Source organism: Gigantopelta aegis, chromosome 9 (genome assembly GCF_016097555.1).
Source record: "Gigantopelta aegis isolate Gae_Host chromosome 9, Gae_host_genome, whole genome shotgun sequence".
In the NCBI taxonomy this organism is placed as follows: Eukaryota; Metazoa; Mollusca; class Gastropoda; order Neomphalida; family Peltospiridae; genus Gigantopelta; species Gigantopelta aegis.
This window is the reverse complement of record NC_054707.1, coordinates 8,317,808-8,344,752: the sequence shown is the minus strand read 5'-3', so window position 1 is coordinate 8,344,752 and position 26,945 is coordinate 8,317,808. Positions and strand designations below refer to the sequence as shown.

Below are 26,945 nucleotides of genomic sequence, written 5' to 3'. Positions count from 1 at the left end.
GGGACCCCTTAAAGTCTGAACCAAATTGTTAACAACTACCATAAATTTTACTCTTCTACCTTTTAATTACTGTTAGATTTTCTTCACTTTTTGTCCAAACATAAATCGTGAAAAAACATTACGGTACATTGACATGGATTCCACATATTAGACTGAAACCACATCACCTATATCCTATCGACTTTTTTAAAGATCTCCTTGGACAAAATACATGCAATTTTTCAGTCTGCCATTTTGCTTTTTTGGAATATTCTTCAAGAGGGGTGGAAGCCTAAGTATGTGACGTAATTAATCTGACGTCATGATGAGTGTGTTATACCTTAGCGCATGACATGTTAAATTACGCCATGTCGATCCACCCTCTTGAAGATTATTTCATAAACAAGCAAAATGCCAGACGGCAGAAAACTGCATGTATTTTACCCTATGCAATCTCAGTGAAATTTATATTGGTAATATCGTAACAGTCTTGAATGTGGAATCTGTGTCACTGTAATGTTCTTTTTTACAATTTGTGTCTGGACAATAATTAAAGGTAAGAGAATAATTTATCGTAGTTAACAATTTCGTTCAGACTTTAGATCTGCCACTGTATAGTCCTTCCAACAGAGAACGCCTTTTTTCATACTAAGGAATTTACTACAAGTTATTTATTTCTAAGCTGATTGTTTTCTAAATTTGTTATTTCCAAAATACTTTTAGTTTTCTTCTTACATCAAACCAAACTGAAATTATTTCCAAAAAACAGTTTTGAAAGGATGGGACTGACTATATAGGCCTATTTGTGATGAAATAACTACAAACTCCTGACATTCTTTGCATAATTAAAGGGACATACCCTAGTTTCAACCCGTGAAAATTAACACTAAGTTCAGGTAATCTACAAACCTGTAACACATTTGGATAAAGTTACAACTGAGTGAAACGTGAGTCTGTGAATTTGAAATGGTGGAATACCCTCTAAAAATGGACTAAAACTGGACTCCATACCCGTTACTTGTCAGATGCACGTGCGTTTTTAAAATATGAGAAATGCATTTTGTGATATTAAAACCAAAGACACTTCGAATGTACGGAAATTGATAATCTAAACAATAAAATCTAAGTAAAGTATGATTTCAGTTGTCAAAAATGGCTCTAATAGTAAAAAAATATGCCTTAGTGTTTAAAACTAGGGTATGTCCCTTTAATGCTAGATTATCACATTTAGAATGTAAACAGTGGCTAACTGTAATTAATAGATTGCAAGCATTTTTTGGTTCATGCAAAATTGAACTGAAAAGTAATTCAAAGCATGTTTTTCTTCTTTTTTTCTTTTTATAATTGCATGAATTTGTTGTTGTTATTCTTGTTGTTACAATTATATTTTTGAACAAAAACATTTTTTTGAATAGTTTTATTAACCTTCCATAGTCCCATTTACATGTGAAGAGCGGGACAGTGGTAAAGTACTCATCTGATGCGCGGTTGGTCTAAAGTCAATCCCCTTCTGTGGGCCAAGTAAGGTTTGATATAGGCATCAAAGACCAGAAACTACTTCTTTGGTGGGATTTTAAATCTAAATTTTATTCTATAAATGAGACATGCCCCCTCCAACTCTCCTGCCACCCACCCACTGTAGCTGCCCTGATAAATCAACCTCCACTAACAGGATTCGAACCACTCAACCAACAGCTCAGAGATTTATCCAGGCTTTCTGTAGTACTGAACATAGCAAGTGCCACTGAAAATTCCCAACTTTATATGTAAATATTTCTATATTTTATGTCTATTCTGATCAGTTCATTTGACAAAGGTGCATTGCATTATTCAGTGGCCTAAACATACTTACAGTTATGATTAAGTGGCACTAATATTCCCAATCTCATCAGGCATGGGACCCTGCTGAAAAATCCTGGATAAATTGCTAGAGCTAATGGGGAAATTCCCACTAGCTACTGCCAGTAGGAGCACTTTATACCAGCACTACTATGTACATACTCCCTGATACGTCCCGGAGCTGTGGGTCATGGGCAGTTATGGGTCCTGACTGGGTTATAATAATTGTCCTTACGTCGTCTCCAAATATAACAGATTAAGCAATCTCTACTGAAGGGATTTGAACCAACTGAACTAATAGGGAAATTCCCACTAGCTACTGCCAGTAGGAGCACAATATTTGAAACTACTACATATACATACATTTATAGTTTCCACTGCCCATTCCACGAAACGAACTTAGTACTAAGATTGCTTTGTGGAACAGGGCCCAGGGCCCAGGATACTTAACAAAATGTTTCCCATTGTCAGAATAGTAATTCTTTCCAGCCAGTGCACCACACTTGTATATCAAAGACCGTAGTATGTGCTATCCTGTTTGTAGGGTGGTACATATAAAAGATCCCTTGCTACTAATGGAAAAATGTTGAGGGTTTTCTCTCTAAGACTATATGTCACAATTACCATTAGCCGATGCTTAATAAATCAATGTGTTCTAGTGGTGGTGTAAAACAAACCAAATAATATGAAGCACAGTATTAACAAACTTTGACTTATTTATGACAGTGACCACACTACATCGCTTCAAAATGTAATATAGTGACTGACATTCAATGTATTTTTGATGTCATATTCAGAAGAATAAAAAAGCAGTCACACTGGATACTTTGAGTAAAATAAGAAATCAATGCCTATTACTGAGCTCAAGTGATGCGTTAGCTTCTGTGGCTTCACTTACAGGACATTAATAATTCATATGTGAAGAGTTGCATCAAATTGCTTATGTCTTCCGTTCATTGAATCTTCATGCTGGCTTGATGCCAGTAACTTGGTGTACACCTCATATATGTTGCTAATTGGAATTAGTCATGTTTAAGATTATCAGCGAGTGTCGAAAATATATTTTTTGTTTTAGTGATGTGTTGATTGATTTTTAAATCCTTAATCAATTGTGGTACAAAATGTTAACTGTAGTTACTCTTACAACAACTTAGGTTATGAAATCTGTGTGAAATATGCTGGTGTTTCGGTTTGTTTTAATGCATAACAAAAACCCCACCAAAAAACCCCACAAAATACTTAATACGAAATACTTTTTATTTTTATTTATTTTATTTTATCCCACTGCCCCTTTTCCTTTCTCTCCTTTGAATTCTATCTCATTTCTTCCTGATCTGGCAACTCCTCCTATCTTTCAACTTCGTTCGTTATCTACCCACAAAATACTTACTATGAAACATAAAATTTGTAAAATTTGTACTTGGGCCATGTGAACATGACAGTAAATACATACATGTACATGTGATCCTAGTAATTCAAATTGTCCCAAGATCATATATAACATGTGATTTTCATCTTCTTCTAATTAACTTTACTTCTTTTGTGTGTTTTTATTTTGGTTATGTTGTAGAAAATGGTTGGAGGTGAATATTTCTCATGTGCTGGAAGTGTAAATTGTTTCTCAAATCAATCATGAACTGGTAGGAGCAATTTTCTAGGTGGTTACTTCCTGATAGTGCTGTCACAAACATAAAGGTATATTTTGTTCACGACGCAGGCTTGCGGTTGTATAATCCGGTTATGTATACATTATGTAGGCTTGGGGGTTGTATAACTATGTTAGATATACATTATTACTGAGTTCAATCACATTTGCACGTTAGATGAACAAACAACGGTAGCTTGATCTATCGATCTGCCAAACTTGGCCGCTTCTCTCTTGAAAGAAGGTTAACGAATGTCGTAAAGATATGAAATTGGTTAATTAACTTTGAGATTACTTTTTGGATTTGGTGGATTGAGGGTCAAACTTTTGTGTTTATACCTGTCGGGAAACATTTTGTTCAGTATGGCGTCATGATTTGCTGTGTAAGTTTCAGATATCACTGGGTGATAGGTACTGTGTTCACAGCCCGGTACCGGCTCCCACCCAGAGTGAGTTTTAACAACTCGATGGGTAGGTGTAAGACCACTATACCCTCTTCTCTCTCACTAACCACTAATCCTCTGTTCTGGACAGACAGTCCAGATAGCTGAGGTGTATGCCCAGGACATCGTGCTTGAACCTTAATTGGATATAAGCATGAAAATAAGTTAAAATGAATGAAAATGAATAAGTACATGTAACATGTTTTTTTTTTTATTGCTGTGCTATCCTGGAGATATATATATATAATTAAAATCCAAGACGTGTTAAAATGTGTATGAAAATGGTTGGCTTAGATGATGGCTTTGGTGGCATATCGATTAATCAATCAGTTAGGTTTTGGGTTCCAATATCAGTATTGGTGCCAATGGAAAGTGATTAAAGGTGGGGAGGTGTCGTACTATTACATTGACCTCTCTCTCTCATGAATCACTAACCCAGATTAACACCTCTCCTGAATATAGGTATTTCTGATAGAGCTCTCTTACATGTACTCTCAATATACAGCTATGGTTTGTATTGTTTAATAATACCACCTGAGCACATTGATTTATTAATCATCGACCATTGGATGTCAAACATTTGTTAATGTTCGGCACGTAGTCTTAGAGAAAACCCCACTACATATTTCCATTAGCAGCAAGGGATCTTTTATAGCATGCACTTACACACAGCCTTTGATATACTAGATATTGGACACTGGTTGGGATGGGAGAAAAAGAAGAGAATGGGGCCACCATGGTGGTTTGATCCTTTAACCCACGTACCTCAGGCAAGTCCTCTACCAACTGAGCTAAATGCCATCCCTCAGTACAGCATCCTTGAACTTTAATAAGCATGAACATGAAATGGCCTAGATTGCCTGTACTCTGATTAGGTTTTTTAAAATTCAGTATCTAAACTACTAAATTTATTTCTCCTGTAATTGGCAGCCACTACTTAGTTCCTGATTCAGATTTACAGTCTTCTTTCTGTACTGTTAAAATTTAAACCAACATCTGCCCACCATGGCAGTCAGCTAAACTGGACCCCACATCCATCAAGGAAGGAAATGTTTTATTTAACGACACATCCATCAAATACCTACCGGTATATTAAATGGCCACAGTAATTTCCTAGAGTTTCGAAAAATCAATTGTGTAAAAAGATTAGTTTGCGTAGAGGTGACAGTCTGCTGGAACTGATCTGCATTGTGTGCCAATTAGGGAGGGCTTTCTGCTGGATGGATCTAATTGTCACCGAGTTTACCAAGTTCAGCATATGTAGTGCGTCTAAAGAAATGAGAAACACTTGCTGCCAGTTAATAAATTAAAGTAGCCAGGTGGCAGTAGAAGGTTTCTTCTTTTATTCTTTAGTCTTTTTCTCATGTTTACCATATGTTAGACATCTAATAATAGGTGGTTAAACAGAGTGCAGGTGTGTCATTAAAGAAACATTTGTTCAAGGAGATGACAGTATATTTTAAATGCAAATTTAAACATAAAACACATAAATGTAAATTAAAGTGAATGATAGATAATTTCCGCACTATTGTTTTTTCTTTTGTGCACAATAAATATAACATTTATCTTACAATAATTTCACATATGACATATATTATCCATATTCCATAATGGAACAGGTTTTTTTTTTATATCCACTATAGTATTTTCTTCAATCACAGATGCATTCAATTTGGTAATCTTCAAACAAAATACAAAATGTATTTCCAATAGGACTTTGGCATTGCAAGTTTTTCAGTGTTATGAGAATGGAAATGTCATGCACCCAATTTATGTTATTATAAGCAGATCACCATGATGTTAGTTATTTGAAAACTGATGTCATTCAAATGAAAAAACAACAACCCTGAGCTCTTTAATGTGAGTAATTGGATAGGGTTCTTATAGGTTAGCTCTACACTTGTTAAAATAATTATCAGTTCCTGTATTGTGTAAAAAGTATCAATTACGTGTTGGAATGTCTTTAATTTTTGTAAAGGTAGAAAAATATGAATTTTAAATTTAAAGACTAACTATCCAAAATAAAAAATTACGATTAGATACATGTGTTATATTTATTGCTTAAGCATAAACTATGGTAAAAAAAAGTGTCTGTTGTTGACCGTAACATATTTATTGTGGTTAAAACTGAAATTTTGAATAATAAATGTGTATTTGTTTTTAAATAACAACAAAAAATAAAATAAAATAAATAAATCAAATGAACTAAAGTGAATAAAAATTAAGGTTGTGAATTGCACATAATCAGTGACCAAAACAAATCTAAGGGGAAATCTTTGAACACGACTGGCCGAGAACTATCAATAACAATTTACAGTAGTCTACAACTTCCAAAAAGTATTTGCTTTCATGTGGATATTAAAAGTTTGTGTAGGTGCATGTATTACACACTGGTGGGGTGGGATTTAGCTCAGTCGGTTGAGTGCTCACTTGAGGTGCTTGCGTCGCTGGATCGAACAGCCTCGGTGGATCCATTCAACTGACTGTGTTTCTTGTCATTCCAACCAGTGCAGCACAACTGGTCAAAGGCCGTGGTATGTACTTTCCTATCTATGGAAAAGTGCATATAAAAGATCCCTTTCTGCATTAGGAATAATGTACGAGATTTCTTCTGATGACTACATGTCAGGATTACAAAATGTTTGACATCCAATAGCCGATGATTAATGAATGAATGTGCTCTAGTGGTGTCATTAAACAAAACAAAATATATACGCTAGTGCACAACAATAAAATTTGCCACTGATGAGAAAATAGGCATGAATGTGGGTTAAAATGACTGGTGAAAACATTTTAGTTTAAAAGTGCAGCATGTGGTGCGCACCCTCCTATGATAATCGGACACTTTTTTAACTGCTTCTTGCTTGCCTACTTCTTGTCTGCCATAACGACAGACATCCATAAGGACTTGTGGGGAGGAGGAGAAATGCATAATCTTCAGAGGTGGTGTAGAGACCAGTACACCATTTCCCACCTCCACTTCTGACTCTTATTAATAGTATTTCTGGATGCTTTCCATTTGTAGTTGGTAAGTAAATATTGTTTCAATAATATATATTTTTTTCTTTTCTCTTTCTCTGCAGGTTCCATCTGACAAGCTGTTGCAGGTTGGTCACATTCTGAGGACCGTTCTGCTGAGTCGCGCCCCGCACATGATCCGTGACAGGAAGTACCACCTGCGCACGTACCGGCGGTGCATGGTCGGCTCCGAGATGGTCGACTGGTTAATGCAGCAGTCATCGCTCGTCCACATGCGCAACCAGGCAGTTGGGATGTGGCAGGGGCTGTTAGAGGAGGGTGTGGTTGTCCACGGTAACCTGACTTACTTTACAGTTATTCAGTGAAACACTGTTAAAACCGGACCCTCTGCAAACTGTTATTTTCGTGCACAGTACAATGTATCATTACAGTTAATGTTTCATTTTAACATACTGAATACCACTTAATGCATGCCTGAAAGTAATATATGTGAAAAATAAGACTTTGTAATTGATAAACAAGACTGTTAAACAATAAACGGTGCATCTCATTCAAGTCTTGTAATAATAACTTGTCTGATTATTTAGTTAAAGATACATGATTCACTTCGATAACGGGTTTTCTGGAGAAGGTATTAAAATGATAGATTCTTACAAACCACTGGAATATTTATTTAGTCAAAAACAATGTGGTACACGTTATATACATTTTATTACTAAAGTGAAAAAGGTAAACATTAATGTTGGTAACAAGTTAGCATGACAACACTGAGCATGGATATTTCACCATTTTCTGTTAGTAAATTAAATATGCTTTTCAAAGATAGGTTTAGACAGTGATTCTTAATTCGATGTAATGAAAATAAATTGAATCAACCAAAGACTTTTGTTACTGTTGTTTCCAGTTTGCCACCAGCACCAGTTCAAGGACAAGTACCTGTTTTACCGGTTCTCCGCGGACGACGAGGGGGTGGGTGTGGCCCCGACAGCGGCTGACCGGAAGGACTGTGACGAGATGCTGCAGGAAGCAATAACAACACTCGCCAAAATTGGACCCGATGCCATGATGAGGATGATCCTACGCAAACCGTTAGTGGCAGAAAAATCAGTTCAATTTCGCACACAACTTAATTTGAAATTTCTACGACAAATTAGTTCAATTTCACACACAACTTAATTTGAAATTTCTACGGCAAATTAGTTCAGTTTCACACATAACATACTTTGAAATTTCTATGACAAATTAGTTCAATTTCACACACAACATACTTTGAAATTTCTACGATAAATTAGTTCAATTTCATACATAACATACTTTGAAATTTCTACAACAAATTAGTTCAATTTTACACATAACATACTTTGAAATTTCTAAGACACATTGACTTTTATTTAAAATTTTAATATATTTATCTGTGATATTCATATACACAACATTTTAACATACTTGTGATATTTATACTTTGCACATATATTGTTGTTGATCATCAATTCATGCATTGTTTACCATTGTTTGACACCCAGTAGCCGATGTATTTTTGTTATTGGGTGTCGTTTAACATTCATTCATTTTTAAATTTTCATTCATTCTTTCATTCATTCATTCATTCATTCATTCATTCATTCATTCATTCATTTGTATCATAAAAACAACAGACATTTACAACATCTGTGCCAGAAAAGTAGATTCTTGTGTCATCATTTGTGAAAAAACCCACACCAAAAAACAAACCTAAATTTGAACTTAAATTTTTCATTAAAATTGACATTTAAAAAAACAAGGATGTATGGCATAAAGATGCATTTAAAAAATGTGGTTAACACTGACTATACACAGGTAAATACCAAACAGTTTAATTCTTAAAAATGACACGGATATTTTAAAAGACAGATATTAAAAAAAAATAAACATAGATATAGTTTATTGACCAGAAGCATATTTATGTTGTTTATTTGCTTAATAAACTGAAAAAAATTTGTAATGTTCATGTAAGCTGTAATTTTATGTTAAGAATGATTTTTTTTTATACGTTTTGTGCAGACCTCATGAGCGAACTCCAGAAGACTTGGAGATCATATATGAAGAACTGTTGCACATCAAAGCCTTGTCGCATCTTTCCACCATGGTGAAGAGAGAACTTGCTAGCGTGCTGGTATTCGAATCACATCCAAAGTGTGGCACAGTCTGTAAGTTCAGTAGCATCAACAGTTGTCTCCCTTGTTCAGTAGGATCAATTAGTTTCTCAGTAGTGATCTCCCCTTACAGTAGTATCAGGAGTTATCTCCCTCTATTAGTAGTATTAGTAACTATGGTCTAACTACACATCACTTCCGGGTGAGAGTTCATTGATGACGGTCCACTATAGTTCCTAATTGTGACACATATTATGGTTCACATATTTACTTCCAGGAAATGGTGAAGAATTAAAACAATATGTATGTGTAATGGTAAGCCTTCTGGCTGTATTTTGCCCATGTTATTTTGTAATATTGTGCATCGACCATTTGGGACATGGGTATATAGCACAAGTGACAGCCGGAGTGAATCGGTTAATGAACCAACTGTTCGGACCGGTACTACTGCCAGATGCGGTCATATAGCAAAAAACTGAGATGGAAATGTTCTCAATTTTGGAGTGAAAATAAATGCTTATATAATGTATGTTCGCAATGGTGTATGTTGTTAGTGCCAACGAGAACCCGTTCTATGGACAATCTTCGCTTGAAGTTGGGCAGTTAAACATGGGTTTCAATGGCAGATGACATCTGTATAGTGAGACCTCTATTTCTGTCGGTGGTATCAACAGTTATCTCCCTCTATCAATGTCATTATCTTTCTTTCTTGTTATGAGGTACTTGCTTATGTCAAAAGTAGCAGCGGTTATCTCCTAATGTAATAAAATGCAGACATCTTTTTCTGTTAGTGGTATCAACAGTTTAATCCCTCTTTCATTAGTATCGGCAGTTAACTTTCTTTATCATTAGTTATCTCCCTCTATCGCTAATAAAATGCAGACATCTTTCTCTGTTAGTGGTATCAACAATTTAATCCCTCTTTCATTAGTATCAGCAGTTAACTTTCTTTATCATTAGTTATCTCCCTCTATCGCTAATAAAATGCAGACATCTTTCTCTGTTAGTGGTATCAACAATTTAATCCCTCTTTCATTAGTATCAGCAGTTAACTTTCTTTATCATTAGTTATCTCCCTCTATCGCTAATAAAAGGCAGACATCTGTTAGTGGTATAAACAGTTTAATCCCTCTTTCATTAGTATCGGCAGTTAACTTTCTTTATCATTAGTTATCTCCCTCTATCGCTAATAAAATGCAGACATCTTTCTCTGTTAGTGGAATCAACAATTTAATCCCTCTTTCATTAGTATCAGCAGTTAACTTTCTTTATCATTAGTTATCTCCCTCTATCGCTAATAAAATGCAGACATCTTTCTCTGTTAGTGGTATCAACAATTTAATCCCTCTTTCATTAGTATCGGCAGTTAACTTTCTTTATCATTAGTTATCTCCCTCTATCGCTAATAAAATGCAGACATCTTTCTCTGTTAGTGGTATCAACAATTTAATCCCTCTTTCATTAGTATCAGCAGTTAACTTTCTTTATCATTAGTTATCTCCCTCTATCGCTAATAAAAGGCAGACATCTGTTAGTGGTATAAACAGTGATCCTTCTATGATGGTGGTATTCATAGTTCTATCACTGTCAGTGGTATATTACTTTGTTCTTAATATTCATCCATTAATTTCTGTTTAAATTGGGTTTTTTAAGAGACCAGTAAGTTGAGCCCAGTGAGTTTTTATTATGATCTGTTGTTGTATAGTTTTCTACTCTAATTTTTATTGTATTCCCCGTTTCAGTATTCAACCAAGGAGATGAAGGCAAATCCTGGTATATTATCCTGAAGGGTTCAGTCAATGTTGTTATTTATGGCAAAGTAAGTAGACTGTCACAGATAAGTAATAAATACTCTATTCAGAATTAGTCGCCAAATGTTTGTTCATAATTTATAATACAGCAGTTGTTAGTAATGAGATCTGTAACTTAAACATTTCAAGCAAAATCATGAATATTTTTAGTAACGTGATAATTTCATGTCAATAATCAGTATTGAAATACTCTATTTATAATCTGTTTCTGTTATTCCGGGGGTGGGGGGAGTATCATTCCTTTTTGGGTAGTGTGCTCTTGGTGGACTGAACTAGAAGCATAATGGCTGGTACATCAAAGGCTGTTTGTTGAAAAATACTTATATTATGAAAGATCTTTGCAGCCTTTTTGGTAAGAATACTCTATGTAGCAACAGTGGGTATGTTCTCTTATCAACCAAATGTTGCAATAACCATATGTTAAATACCAAATAGTCATAATTTAAAACGTTCTTAGGTTTTGTTACACTAACATTTCTGTCCTTTTTTCTTTCTTTTTTCATTCCTGTCTTGTCAGTGACATTTTGCTTGTTTCTTGTTACAGGGAATTGTTTGTACTCTAAACGAAGGAGATGACTTCGGAAAACTCGCTCTTGTCAATGATGCACCAAGGTAAGGATACATATTTGTGTTATGGCTTCAGTTAGTGTGTTCTGTGTGAGCATGTTATTGGTTTTGTTGAGTTTATTGGCTTTGTTGAATGAAACATTCCAGATATTTTGGCCAACTGATTCTTTACAGGTCCTGTGAAAAAAAAGAAGTACAGTCAAACCTGGTTTAATGACCACCTATATTAAGCAGCCACTTGTTGTTACTCCCAAATCATCTAATATAATATAAACTGACCTGCATTAAGGAGCTCTCTATTTTAAAAAGGCCATGTTTTGATACTCTCTTTAGTGGCTGTTTAACACAGCTTTAACTATATATGAATCAGAAATGCATCATTTGTTTCTATGATTTTCTGTAAATTTGTATTGATAAGAGATCATACTCAATACTTTCAGAGCTGCCACCATCATTCTGCAAGAAGACAACTGCCATTTTCTGCGAGTGGACAAAGACGACTTCAACAGAATCCTCAGGGTAGGGATGGATTATTTTAAAAATGGTTTATTTCCACATCTACTGCATATAGTACAGGTGTTATTGGACAAGATTGCATTGCTCAAATTATAGCTCTGTGGAAGACAATGTAGTGTCCGTATAATAAAATAAAGTTAAAGAGTGTTTTTCATTTAACTACACAACTAAAGCACATTGATTTATTAATCATCGGCTTTTGGATGTCAAACATTTGGTGATTTGAAGATATAATCTTAGAGAAACTAGCAAGGGATCTTTTATATGCACCATCCCACAGACAGGATAGCACAGCCTTTCATATACCAGTCGAGCTGCACTGGCTGGAATGAGAAATAGCCCAGTGGGTCCACTGATGGGGATAGATCCCAGACAGACCATGCATCATGCAAGCACTTTTACACTGGGCTACATCCCGTCATGGATAGATGTGGACCAGCAGTATATTCCTAGTTTGACTCCAGACTGACACAGTAGAGATGCTTTCAATGTGATTGTGAAATAACTGTAAAACTTGGGTGATTTTCTTCTGATTTATCAGTTAATCTCTCAATGACTGTTCAGTAATGATAGGAAGTATTTGAGAGGGAAATATCAAGGATAAGAAAAATCATTTTCTGCTTTGTATTTCATGTCATGAAAAAGACAATAGCCGATTCAGAACAGCAGTCATATTTTGGCACCTCTGATTAAAAATACACTGACAAGAAATAAAAACAGAAACCTTTTAGTGACAGTGTGTCCTTGTAACTATGTAGTGGTTTGAAAAATGTATGTTTTTATTGTTAGAAGATTACTGTAAAAAGTATGTTTCTGTGTTAGTAGGACTAGTGGATTTTTAATTGTGGCTAGTACTGCTAGTGTTCCTGTTATAGTTAGAGATTTATGTTAGATCTTGATGGCAATGTGTATGCTATATCAGTGTGTATTGTTTGCAGGATGTAGAGGCAAACACAGTGCGATTGAAAGAACATGGTCAGAACGTTCTTGTCTTAGAGAAGATTCCAACTAACGTACAAAACCAGGATGGCACGATTCATTCGCATTACAAGTAGGTGCCATTCACAGAGTATGATACTCTGTTTTATTAAGTAGAAACATTAATATCTTAACAGGATAATTAGAAACAGAACAATTCATTCAAATTACAAGTTGGTATTATTTAATGAGTATCCTATTATCTTTATAGAATTGCATTATAAGAAATGTGTAGACTATAATATTTATGAACTTGGCTAAATTTGGTTTTATGAAATGTTCTTTTTACTAAGTCATATTAACCAAAATGGTTTTAATTAATTTTTTAGAATATATTTAATTAGGTTTGTTGGAGTATGTTTTGGGTTTTTTTTTTATTATTAAATGTAAAAAGTAATAATTTTTAATAATATCTGGTTAGATATTCTGTGATGGCTGATTAGATATTAAATACAAAGTAATTGTGCTTGGTAAATTTCCTGGACTCTGTGATTGCTGAAAAGTACTTATATTTTTGATAATTGCATTGATAAGGTATTCTGTGATGGCTGATTAGATATTAACTAAAAGGTAAATGTTCTTGATAATTCCTGTATTTAGGTATTCTGTGATGGCTGGCACAGCAGAGAAGATGTTGGAACATTTACTGGAAACAAGGATGGATGGGAAGCGAGAGGAGGTGTCTTCAGGTACACGTCTCTACTAACCCCCCTCCCCTGATCCCCAGTTTTGTATCTGATGGCATTGAGCTATTGTTTTTTTCAATTATTCACCGGGGGGGGGGGGGGGACCTCTCACACCCTAGGGTGTTGGGAAAGTTTCAGAGTTGTACAAAAAAGGTTGTTCATTTTGAGGGCACATTGCTTCAATAAAATGTGAATAATCTGTAGGGTCTTGTGTAATGTAAGGTGTTTCAGACTAACAGAGACTTTTTAAAAACTAAAATTACATGTTAAATACATTTTAGAATACAAAGGAAAGGAAAGAAAACGTTTTATTTAACGACGCACTCAACACATTTTATTTATGGTTATATGGCGTTGGACATATGGTTAAGAACCACACAGACAAGAGAGGAAACCTGCTGTCGCCACTTCATGGGCTACTCTTCGATTAGCAGCAAGGGATCTTTTATATGCACCATCCCCCAAACAGGGTAGTACATACCACGGTCTTTGATATACCATTCGTGGTGCACTGGCTGGAACAAGAAATAGCCCAAAGGGCCCACCAACGGGGATCGATCCCAAACCGACCACACATCGAATGAACTCTGTACCACTGGGCTACGTCCCGCACCTCCCCTTTAGAATACAAGTGTTTGTATATTCAATGTATTTCTGGTTATCTTAATGTTGGTGTTTTGGTGGTTTTTAACTTATTGTTTTAAATTTATTATTCACAGTATCCCTGTTACAGATAGACCTGTCCCCAACCAGGTCATCCTAATGTTAGTAGTAGCTAAAACATCACTTTACTTCCTAATGTATATTTTTTCACACATGAAATTATTGGGAGTTGAAAGCTAGTTTTGGCTTCTAAAAACACCTTTTATATACAAACAACGATATGCAAAACACGAAAATGCATTACAGATTGTACAGAAAATTTTATTCAATAATTACAGGAATACAGAATTTTGGGGCAAAATACAGGAAAATATCAACTATCTTACAGTAAAAATGTACACAGGGTAAGCAACCCTGCATTTCATATGTTCTCAATAGCTAGCCAATGATTAATTAATCAGTCTGCTCTAGTGGTGTTGTTAAACAAAAAGAAACTAACTTTGATATGTTTTCATTGTGTTTTGAACAGATCGGTTTCTAGAGGACTTCCTGCTTACCCATGTGATCTTCATGCCCAGCGAACGACTCTGCCGGGCTCTAGTCAACCAATATCCTTTCAGTGACTTCAGTTTATCTAGTCCAGTAGATTTGTTTTGTCAGTGTCATCGTCACTTAGGATCTTATGCTCAAGATTTAGATGCATAATGTCGAATTAAATCAATAGAATATTCAATATTTTATAGTTCATTACACTTTACAGTACAGTGTCGACAGATTCAAATGTTTCCTAGTATAAACAGTGCTGTTATTTGCAAAATATCAGTGATAGATGGTGTGTAACAAATAAAATCAAACTCCAAGGGGATTTGGACCAGGGTCACTATCTATGAGTCAAGCACAATACTAACTGAGTTAATTGGAATAAGTTCACTAGCTACTGACAGTAGAAGCACTATACCTGTGCTACTACAATAATTATATTAACCAGTTTCTGTGATAACAGCGTTGCTGTGTTTCCTTCATAACTGAACTTATCACTTGGTTAACGATGTCGTAAGATTTGGTTTATTTAACAATGCAATTGCTGACTAGCAGATGCCTGTGTAATAATAATAATGATGTGTGTGTTTTCCTTAATAACTGAACCTACCACTCGGAGGCAACACTGGGCACGGACCAGGAGATAGCGGACTACATGCTGTCCCACAAGAGATCTATCGTCCAGTTCGTCTTAGCCTGGAATGCTATCATCGGGGAGGTGTTTACTGATGATCCAGTCGTCATCTCGTTTGTAAAGGTAATAACACACTTTATTACCCATATGGTTACAAATAACTTGGTACATATCTAAGTGATACGTCCCACTAGAATGCCAAGTGGAACGTAACATTTTTGACGTCACACGATAACATCATCAATTAGTACACTACAACCTTACAGGAACGTCAACGAAACGAAATGAGTGATATAAATTAAGATCGATTATGGGTAATAAATAGGATATTAAACTCGCTACCATTTTGTATCATGTTTATGTCCCTCGTAAAATAATTTTCAGTGTCACTCGCTAAAGCTCGTGACAATTGAAAATTGTTTCACTCAGGACATAAACATGATACGAACTGGAAGCTCGTTTAATATCCTATAAGTCAGGTAGTAGGTAGCTACTGTCAGGTAGTAGGTAGCTGCTGTCAAGTAGTAGTTAGCTATTGTCAGGTAGTAGGTAGCTACTGTCAGGTAGTAGGTAGCTACTGTCATGTAGTAGGTAGCTACTGTCAGGTAGTAGGTAGCTACTGTCAGGTAGTAGGTAGCTACTGTCAGGTAGTAGGTAGCTACTGTCAGGTAGTAGGTAGCTACTGTCAAGTAGTAGTTAGCTACTGTCAGGTAGTAGGTAGCTACTGTCATATAGTAGGTAGTAAGTAGCTACTGTCAAGTAGTAGTTAGCTACTGTCATGTAGTAGGTAGCTACTGTCAGGTAGTAGGTAGCTACTGTCATATAGTAGGTAGCTACTGTCATGTAGTAGGTAGCTACTGTCAGGTAGTAGGTAGCTGCTGTCAAGTAGTAGTTAGCTACTGTCATGTAGTAGGTAGCTGCTGTTAGGTAGTAGGTAGCTACTGTCATATAGTAGGTAGCTACTGTCATGTAGTAGGTAGCTACTGTCAGGTAGTAGGTAGCTGCTGTCAAGTAGTAGTTAGCTACTGTCATGTAGTAGGTAGCTGCTGTTAGGTAGTAGGTAGCTACTGTCAAGTAGTAGGTAGCTACTGTCATGTAGTAGGTAGCTACTGTCATGTAGTAGGTAGCTGCTGTCAGGTAGTAGGTAGCTGCTGTCAAGTAGTAGTTAGCTACTGTCATGTAGTAGGTAGCTGCAGGTAGTAGGTAGCTGCTGTAGTAGGTAGCTGCTGTCAAGGTAGTAGGTAGCTACTGTCATATAGTAGGTAGCTACTGTCAGGTAGTAGGGGTGGCTACTGTCAGGTAGTAGGTAGCTGCTGTCAAGTAGTAGTTAGCTGCTGTCATGTAGTAGGTAGCTACTGTCAGGTAGTAGGTAGCTGCTGTCATGTAGTAGGTAGCTGCTGTCAGGTAGTAGGTAGCTGCTGTCAAGTAGTAGTTAGCTGCTGTCAGGTAGTAGGTAGCTACTGTCATGTAGTAGGTAGCTACTGTCATGTAGTAGGTAGCTACTGTCAGGTAGTAGGTAGCTGCTGTCAAGTAGTAGTTAGCTACTGTCATGTAGTAGGTAGCTGCTGTTAGGTAGTAGGTAGCTGCTGTCAAGTAGTAGTTAGCTACTGTCAGGTAGTAGGTAGCTACTGTCATGTAGTAGGTAGCTACTGTCATGTAGTAGGTAGCTGCTGTCAGGTAGTAGGTAGCTGCTGTCAAGTAGTAGTTAGCTACTGTCATGTAGTAGGTAGCTGCTGTCAGGTAGTAGGTAGCTGCTGTCAAGTAGTAGTTAGCTACTGTCAGGTAGTAGGTAGCTACTGTCAGGTAGTAGGTAGCTACTGTCTGTAGGTAGTAGTAGGTAGCTACTGTCAGGTAGTAGGTAGCTACTGTCAGGTAGTAGGTAGCTACTGTCATGTAGTAGGTAGCTACTGTCAGGTAGTAGGTAGCTACTGTCAGGTAGTAGGTAGCTGCTGTCAGGTAGTAGGTAGCTACTGTCATGTAGTAGGTAGCTACTGTCAGGTAGTAGGTAGCTGCTGTCAGGTAGTAGGTAGCTGCTGTCAGGTAGTAGGTAGCTACTGTCATGTAGTAGGTAGCTACTGTCAGGTAGTAGGTAGCTGCGGTCATGTAGTAGGTAGCTACTGTCAGGTAGTAGGTAGCTACTGTCAGGTAGTAGGTAGCTACTGTCAGGTAGTAGGTAGCTGCTGTCAGGTAGTAGGTAGCTACTGTTAGCTACTGTCAGGTAGTAGGTAGCTACTGTCAGGTAGTAGGTAGCTACTGTCAGGTAGTAGGTGGCTGCCGTCAGATAGTAGGTGGCTGCCGTCAGGTAGTAGGTGGCTGCTGTCAGGTAGTAGGTAGCTACTGTTAGGTACTGTCAGGTAGTAGGTAGCTACTGTCAGTTAGTAGGTAGCTACTGTTAGGTACTGTCAGGTAGTAGGTAGCTACTGTCAGGTAGTAGGTAGCTACTGTCAGGTAGTTAGCTACTGTCAGGTAGTAGGTGGCTGCCGTCAGGTAGTAGGTGGCTGCTGTCAGGTAGTAGGTAGCTACTGTTAGGTACTGTCAGGTAGTAGGTGGCTACTGTCAGGTAGTAGGTAGCTACTGTCAGGTAGTAGGTGGCTGCTGTCAGGTAGTAGGTGGCTGCTGTCAGGTAGTAGGTAGCTACTGTCAGGTAGTAGGTAGCTACTGTCAGGTATCTAGGTCAGTGTGCCGTCACCTGGTAGTGTTCACTGACAGCTGTTTGTCAGGTAGTATTTACAGCTTAGGTACTGTAAAAAATTCTGTATTTGCTTTCATGGTGTCAGGTAGTAGGTGGCTGCTGTCAGGTAGTAGGTGGCTGCTGTCAGGTAGTAGGTGGCTGCTGTCAGGTAGTAGGTAGCTACTGTCAGGTAGTAGGTAGCTACTGTCTTCATTATACAATACATCTATTATTCAGTGTGTCCTCACCTGGAGATGTGTTCACTGACAGACCTGTTTGTAAAGTTAGATATTTACAGCTGGGTTTTAAAAAATTCTGTATTTGCTTTCATGGTGTCACTATATGTATTTACAATTCAATATTTAAAACCTGGATCTAGTAGGATTATTTAAAACTATTTGTTTGATTTAACAGGATCTGGTGCAGTCTGTGGAAGAAGACAGTGGTGTTTATCCTATACTGAGGGAAGACCTCGAAGCACTTGAATCTATCCTACAGTCTAAAAGCAGGTTTGTTTAACCATGTATCTAGCAGGTTTGTTTAACCATGTTTCTAGCAGGTTTGTTTAACCATGTTTCTACCAGGTTTGTTTAACCATGTTTCTAGCAGGTTTGTTTAACCATGTTTCTAGCAGGTTTGTTTAACCATGTTTCTAGCAGGTTTGTTTAACCATGTTTCTAGCAGGTTTGTTTAACCATGTTTCTAGCAGGTTTGTTTAACCATGTTTCTAGCAGGTTTGTTTAACCATGTTTCTACCAGGTTTGTTTAACCATGTTTCTACCAGGTTTGTTTAACCATGTTTCTACCAGGTTTGTTTAACCATGTTTCTACCAGGTTTGTTTAACCATGTTTCTACCAGGTTTGTTTAACCATGTTTCTAGCAGCTACTTACCACAGAGTTTGTATGATGAAATCTATTGTCACCCATATCAATGAAAATATCTCAGGCATATATGCAGGGGGTGGGTTTCGAGGATCAAACCACTTATTTCTTTTTTTCAGTACATTTTCCGAGGGAGCATTTCTCAACCTCACTATAAACTTTGCTCCTCACAATTTAGATAACCCCAGCCCCCTTTCTAAAATTCCTGCATATGCATCTGACTGTATCCCCATTTTCATTTCTCACTGGGATGTAACACCTTTTTATTAAGTCACAAACTTATCATTTGATGTCAATACCTTTGGACAGATATGTTGTGTGTGCCCATTCTTTAAAATCATTCCCTTGTGAAATCAGTTTTATTTGACACTTACTGAAACTCATGGCAAATACTAGGTCCCATCACTGAGTTTTTCTATTGACAAATACTATATTAAAATATAGGAACTAGAAAATACACACAAATGTATGCAAGGTCACATTGAGTAGATTTTATTATTATTCTCTTTCAATCTGTGTTGTATATATTGATGAGCCTGAGGTCTTGTGATTTTTAAACTGCATCTCTATAGACATTATATAAAGCAAAAACACTGATGGAAAGAAATAAGGAAGCAAATGGTGTTTTGTATTGGAGACCAAATTTAATTTACTGCTAGAGTTTATACATGTATAGAATAAAGAGATGTAATGTGGGTTTATAAAATACAGTCATTGACCCACAAACAGTGTCATCATTATTCTGTGTGCGAGTACTGTCTGTGGCATTGACTGTCAGAAACACAGATAACTTTCTGATATTATGGATGAGCGTTTTGGTTGTAGTCAATATTTGCTGTTGCTATTTATGTGTTCCCTTATGGGTTTTTTCATCGGTATATTTTCTATGGTAATCTATGAACAAACAACAAAGCAGAGTTATTTAAGAATTTTGTCATGTTTTTTATTTATTTACCAATATCTCGAATTGTATAATATTGCATAGCAAAGCAATTTTATACTAAATTTGTGACTGTTATATACATTGATAAATTCACAAACAATTTTTATAATTACAAACAACATGACTTATTTAGGTAAGAATACACATAAATCAGTTTCTAACATCCTTTTCAGGACCTGCTTCATGTAATGACGTCCCATTTGACATAATGACGCCATTTTCTGAGGTTTGTCGAAGGTTAACATTCAATTGTTTAGTGATGTCATCCAATCAGAATAGAATAAATCATATAATGTTGGGAAGTTTGTAATTATAATATGATATTCAGTGTCTTTATGTGTTTGCCTTTGTTTGTAGTTCTCTGCCAACTGAAAACACAACCAAGAGAAAAATCAGTGCCTCGTTGATACTCAGTCGAAAAGCTTCCAAAGCCAACTTGTTAGAAAACTCGTGGAAAAAGAAACCAATCCGAGGATCAGATGAAAGTAAGTTTTTGTAATAAGATACTTGGAACCCATTGGGCTATTTCTTGTTCCAGTCAGTGCTCCACAACTGGTGTAGCAAAGGCCGTGGTATGTGGTATCCTGTCTGTGGGATGGTGCATATAAAAGATCCCTTGCTGCTAATCGAAAAGAGTAGCCCATGAAGTGGCGACAGCGTGTTTCCTCTTTCAGTATCTGTGTGGTCCCTAACCATATGTCTGACACCATATAACTGTAAATAAAATGTGTTGGGTGCATCGTTAAATAAAACATTCTTGGTAATAAGATATGATTATGGTGAGCCAGGTACATGTAAGTCCTTGTCAAACCAGGCCTGGTGTTTATAAAACTCTTAGAGTCTAGACTTGAGACTCTAATAGAGTCTGCGACAGTAATGTCATGACAACGCCATACAAATTGTATATGTGTGACGTCATTAGAGATTGAGTCTGGACTCCAGAAGTTTTATAAGCACTTGCCCTGGCTTGTAAAAGGGAATGTCTAACTATACTGATGGCAGGAAGAAATAGGGGTACATTTCGTAATGTAAACTAAATGTTTTATTTATTAGTAGACTAGTGTAGTTGTAATACATGAGGGTTTTGTTTGCTGTCACTAATTTTGTCAGCCATTATTTCTTTCAATCGGTACAATTAAATGATTGTACAATAAACCATAATTCAACGGATTCCCTACTAAGTGAATTTTAGTTTTTGTTAAAGATGTCTGGGTTCAAAGTTCATTGTTAAAATCATTTAATAGTGTCCATAATGAGATTTTCACCACAGTGGGTATGAATACAGTAACATTTTAAAATGTTAAATTATACAGTTGCTACTCCTTTTCTGATAGATTAACGACTGTCACTAATAACATTTTAAAAAATAAACTGTTCCATGTAATAACTTTGTGTTATTTGTTTGTCAGTTATATTCAAGGTTTACTATGCGGACCATACGTAATAATGTTATATTATTTGTTTGTCAGTTATATTCAAGGTTTACACGTACTGATGTTATATTATTTGTTTGTCAGTTATATTCAAGGTTTACTGTGTGGACCACACATAATAATGCTATATTATTTGTTTGTCAGTTATATTAAAGGTTTACTGTGCGGATCACACATACTAATGTTATATTATTTGCTTGTCAGTTATATTCAAGGTTTACTGTGCGGACCATACGTACAGCTCTCTACGTCTTCCGATGAACACGACCGTCGCACAGGTTATTGAACATGCGGGAGACAAACTTAGTCTGGGTGATGACCTCGTTCTTTGTGAGGTCAAGTCAATGGGAGGTAAGTCCAGTAGGTTTGTCAATAATATTTAACAGGGATGTGATTTCTCATCTTGTCTCATTGCAGGTTTTTGTGTATAAATTAATTTTTATAAAGTTGACTGGATTTGATTCTCAAATACTTAAAAATTACTTTAGTTTGAATATGGTGTAGAATTTTTAGCTTTCTTAACATCCTTTCAGTTTTTTCTTTTTCATCAAGTATTGTCTGGTAAATAAAAGGCAGACTTCATCACATACTTGAAGAGAATAATGCAGTGTTGAAATAAGGCCTCCCAAAAAAGGTTGGTCTCTGGTCAGACCAAAGTTCCAGAAATTAAAAAAAACCCAAAATCATTGACGCATGAGGGTAAAAATCGCGCGCACCGACCAGAGACCAGAAATTTTGTTTGGCCTAAAGATAAAGTCCTAATTATACTAATACATATAGTACTGTATATATTAATGGAAGCTCTTGAAATGGTTAAATAGTGTGTTCATGTTGTATTAAATAGTGTGTTCATGTTGTGACTTGAAATTCATAAAACTCAATGATGGATCCACATCATTTGGTGTAAGCCAAATCGATGATGTGGTTTTGTATATTGTTTTATGCAAATTATGGTGTGGTTATTATCATTGACATAAGTGTTTTTGTTTTTGTTTTTAAAGTAACACAATGTAATCAGTCCTGTTTTTTATGGTGTTAGAATCATAAATAATATGTCTTGTAACTATTTTAAAACTTTTTGTTGCAGAGCGTGTCATATTTAAAGAGACTGACCTGGGTGTAGTAACAAGACTCAGTCTGAATGGACGTTTGTTCATCACCCCTCGCGAACACATTGATGCACTGGTAGGTTGTTCTTTGTTTGTGTGAGGCCTTGTTAGTGCTCTATCAACTCAACTAATAGCCAAATTCACACTTGTCACAGCCTATAGAAACTGTATATACACCCCAAGCTCCTCAACTTGAAATGAAGCAACATCCATGGTCAGATGCTTTGTTCTAATTTTAATTGGGTTATGGTTGCATGTTCCTACTAATTACATTGACTTCATTATGTTTAGCAGTTTAAGTGTTGTGAATACATGAAGAGTTTTCATCGCAAAATGCGATAAACGCCATATTAAAAACCATTGTGTGAACACCACTCGGACACTGTTCACACGTAGACAAACACAAGTTCAAATTCAGTTTTCAGCAAAACGCGATACAATTGTCTGAGGATATATCACAGATTGCAGAGAAACTAGTGAAGTGTTTATGGTGGTTTAGAATAAAACGTTTTTAGGATTGGGTGTGTATAGTGGCGTTTATCGCATTTTGCGATGAAACTCTTCATATATATTGGTGAGTTTGGGTGGGAAGGTGGTCAAAAATAATTAATTCCCTTTATTTAATAGATACATGATGAATGTATGAATCAATGAATGGATGTTAATGACTTAATAGATACAGGTGCAAATTTTTGTTTTTGACTAGTTGTTCTTTATGAATAATTAAATTAAATAGAATTTCTTGGTATTACATATTTATAATCTGTATTATTATTATTATGCAATCAATCTCTACAATAGGTACCGTATATCGCTGTGTATTAGCCGACTTTTTGATACAAAATTTATCAAGTCAAAGGCTGGGGTCGGCTTATCTAAGGAGTCAACATTTTATTGGAAATGTAAAGTTAGAATAGTGACGTCACGGCTCGACTCGATCTATTGTCATTATTGTGCTCTGCATTTCCGCTTTCATAAAGGTTTAATATTGCATTTTAACACAAGCTATTACAAATAAAAGATATTAAAATTGTATATATATGTTCATCTTTAATAAATGTTGGTGTTTAAAAGTTATTTAGTAATATTTATCTGTTTAAACAACAATAAATGGTGACCGATCAAAACAATTTCGGAAAACTTCGCAGGTCACGTGTCATTACAAAACTGCTTACTAAACCGGTGAACACGTTAATTGTTCCAGCTTCATTTGTTTTGTTTGTCGGCTTGGGATTAATCGACACGGGTGGTTGGGTATGGTAGGGTATAGCCGACTAGTAATGAAAAGACCGATTAGCACAATCAACAATGCAAACAGTCACTGTGTTTTTAACGTGTGGCTGCAATCAAGAATGTTTAGGTATATTTCGCTATCTTGGTACTTATATTTTACGAGAAATAAATTAACCGGACACCGTTTCTATAAATAGAAATCGGCTACTGCTTCCGGATAAGTTTGCTGTGACAAATGACGTTTGAAAGCAGATGTACTTTGTCATTTTGTAGAGACCACACAGACATCTGACTTGGTTAGTTTTATATAGGGGGGTCGGCTTATATACAAGGTCGATAATTTTAAAGCCGATTTGGAGGGTGAAACTAGGGGGTCGGCTAATGCATGGAGTCGGCTAATACACAGCGATATACGGTATATCTGTTTTTATGTTCAGACTTTTTAATTATTTTTTTCATTTAAAACCCCCAAAGTAATACATCTTTTATATATTTATTTATTTGTTAATTATTTAATAACAAACAACAAATACATTTCAGTTCTCCAAAACACTGTATACATATAATGGTTATTAAATGATCATCAATCGGCGACTGCAAAGTTAAAATCGGTAACAAAGGTTAATTTATTTTTTTAGCGCTAGGAATAACATTTACTATCTGTCTGCATCAACATTTGTTTCAAATTCCTTTACATAAACACAAATTTGATGAATTGTTTAATGTTTTATGTGGTGTTTTTTGTGGACATTATGTACTACTAACAGTTTGTTTTCTGACAGACACCGCTGCCTGAGCAGGATGGCCCTCCGAGTGGGACGTCCACGCTACTCGAGATGATGAGTACAAAGGAACTTGCCTACTATCTGATGCAGTACGACTGGGAGCTCTTCGTATGTGTCCATGAGGTAACAGTTTTTATTACCCATATGGTTAAAAATATCTTGGTACATATCAAAGTGATACATCCCACTAGAACGCCAAGTGGGACGTAACACTTTAACGTCACATGATGACGTCATCGATTGACGCACTATAACCGTACAGCAAAATCATCCAAGTTAAAGCTTGTGACAATTAAAATTTATGTCATTTGGGACATGATACGAAATGGAAGCTTGTTTAATATCCTATAAACTCGGCACCCAGGAGTATTTGGACTATGGATCCTTGGCATGAGGATAGCAAATGGAAAGGAACATTATCATTTGAAATGTGCTCTCTGGAGTCAGGTTATGGAATGGATTACAAAACGTAATGAGAAGTGTGATGATAGTTGTTCCTAATCCTCATTACCCATATTTGTGTCAAAAATGATCCAGTACTTAATGCACTGAATTTGTTTTTATACGATCTTTGTACATTACAAGCAAGCCATCATAGCATTGTCATGCAAGTTCCTGTATGATTTGGTATACACTGTTATGAGATAACTACTAATGGAAAAATGTAGCTGATTTCTTGATAACTGTGTATCCAGGAGTGTGTTCAGGAAATTGTGCAAGGGAATCTAGGCTATAGCAAGCAAAGTTTTTAAGGGGGTGTCTGGTCATGCTCACCTGAAAAATACATTTTAAAAAAAACCTAATTTTCTTGGAGTTGGGGAGGGTTTGACCCCCCCCCCCCCCACCCCTGCACACTGGTGTCATTATAAATGTCAGATGTTCAACATCCAATTGTTAATAATTAAATTTCTGTTACATTCATTACAACGTAACGTCATCCGATTGGTCCAGACGTAGCAACAGGAGTTTGTTCATTTTTCTATGAACGTAAAAATTACGTTGTCAGGGAACGTCATATGTGATGACGTCATTTTATATGGGCAAGTTGTCTTAATTAGCATTATTGTTTATGAATAAAAAATAATTCAAAATAAAGTATGACGTTTTAGTGTTATTATTAGCACTTCGCCGATTCACACAGTTTGCGGATGATTTTTTTTGTTCATACCCCAATGAACGTAAAAGAAATAACAGACAATCCTTAAATGATTAATTATGGCATAATGGCGCCATTAATCAAAACAAAGTTTATAACTGTCTTCCCTTGTGTTTTAGTACGAGCTGATATACCAGGTGTTCGGCCGCTACAAGTTCCAGAAGATCACTGCAAACCTCGACCTGTTTCTTCGACACTTCAATGAGACGCAGTACTGGGTCGTCACGGAGATGGTGCTCTGTTCCAACAGCAGCAAACGCGTACAGTTACTGAGAAAATTCATCAAACTCGCCGCACAGTACGTATAACATAATCATAATAATGAACACAATACACAGAGAAATTCTATTTTAACAGCAGGAAGCGTGTCCAACTGCTGTGAAAATGCATCAAACTCGCCACACATTAAGTTACACAATACTAATTAACATAATAAACTACAGCACACACCACAGCTTATGATGGTTTTACGATTTCGTAGCACTACGATACTTTCAAAAATATGGGCACTAGGACTTTAATTTATGACAGTAAACTCTCGCAACTTTGTGATCTCACAGCCAAGTGCAAAACACTTGCAAGGATGATGCGATGTTATTAAGACAGCTTAACAGAGCTGTGTGAATTAGGTACCAGTATTGTAATAAAATTTTCAGCCATTTTGCTTTTGGTTAATATATATAATGAACATTTGTGAAACAGGTGAAAATATTTGTGCTGGTATGTATTGATATGATGTAATGTGTCACATCCAGTTTGCATTTGACAATAAATATAATGAATGTGTATGAAATAGTGATTTTTTTAAAGTTGTTACATTTAAAGACCTCAATATAATGTTTGTTTTCTGGTTGTAGCTGTAAAGAGTTTCAAAACGTGAATTCTTTATGTATTTCTAAGGCCTCAATATACGGTTTGTTTTCTGGTTGTAGTAGTTTCAGAATGTGAATTCTTTATGTATTTCGAAAACCTCAATGTGATGTTTATCTTCTGGTTGTAGCTGTAAGGAGTTTCAGAACGTGAATTCTATATGTATTTCAGAAATCTCAAGGTAATGTTTGTTTTCTGGTTGCAGGGTTCGCACAGGGCGCCGAAAGTCTCGAATGTTCTTGAATTTGATTTTTTCGTTCGAGTACCCTCGAATGTTCTTGAATTTGACTGGATGTTCTTGAATGTTCTTGAATCTGATTTTCATGAATTTTCATGCACGTAACTAACAATTTGTATGATGGGATAATATTTATTGGCATTTTGTCAAACAATCATTGCTAATGTTTGTATGAAAAAAACGGTGAATTGTGTCAAACAAAATAGCGGAGATCCGGGAATTGATGGATTAGTGGTAGTTTGATTCAGTAGATGGCGCCACCTGATATAGGC

The 26,945-nt window shown here is 36.1% G+C and overlaps 1 protein-coding gene across 3 annotated transcripts in view; it reads left to right on the top strand.

Annotated features, from left to right (window-relative positions):
• LOC121380852 (rap guanine nucleotide exchange factor 4-like) overlaps positions 1-26,945 on the top strand; it is a 111,675-nt gene that overhangs the window by 70,535 nt on the left and 14,195 nt on the right. For all 3 annotated transcript variants that reach the window (XM_041509846.1, XM_041509842.1, XM_041509843.1), the window contains 16 exons: positions 6,990-7,218; positions 7,790-7,973; positions 8,926-9,071; positions 10,760-10,836; positions 11,373-11,440; positions 11,836-11,914; positions 12,850-12,962; positions 13,490-13,578; positions 14,708-14,786; positions 15,325-15,475; positions 18,438-18,532; positions 20,207-20,334; positions 21,487-21,633; positions 22,370-22,467; positions 24,407-24,532; positions 25,685-25,863. In XM_041509846.1, coding sequence (XP_041365780.1) covers positions 6,990-7,218; positions 7,790-7,973; positions 8,926-9,071; positions 10,760-10,836; positions 11,373-11,440; positions 11,836-11,914; positions 12,850-12,962; positions 13,490-13,578; positions 14,708-14,786; positions 15,325-15,475; positions 18,438-18,532; positions 20,207-20,334; positions 21,487-21,633; positions 22,370-22,467; positions 24,407-24,532; positions 25,685-25,863 — 1,988 coding nt within the window. The remainder of the gene's footprint in view (positions 1-6,989; positions 7,219-7,789; positions 7,974-8,925; positions 9,072-10,759; positions 10,837-11,372; positions 11,441-11,835; positions 11,915-12,849; positions 12,963-13,489; positions 13,579-14,707; positions 14,787-15,324; positions 15,476-18,437; positions 18,533-20,206; positions 20,335-21,486; positions 21,634-22,369; positions 22,468-24,406; positions 24,533-25,684; positions 25,864-26,945) is intronic.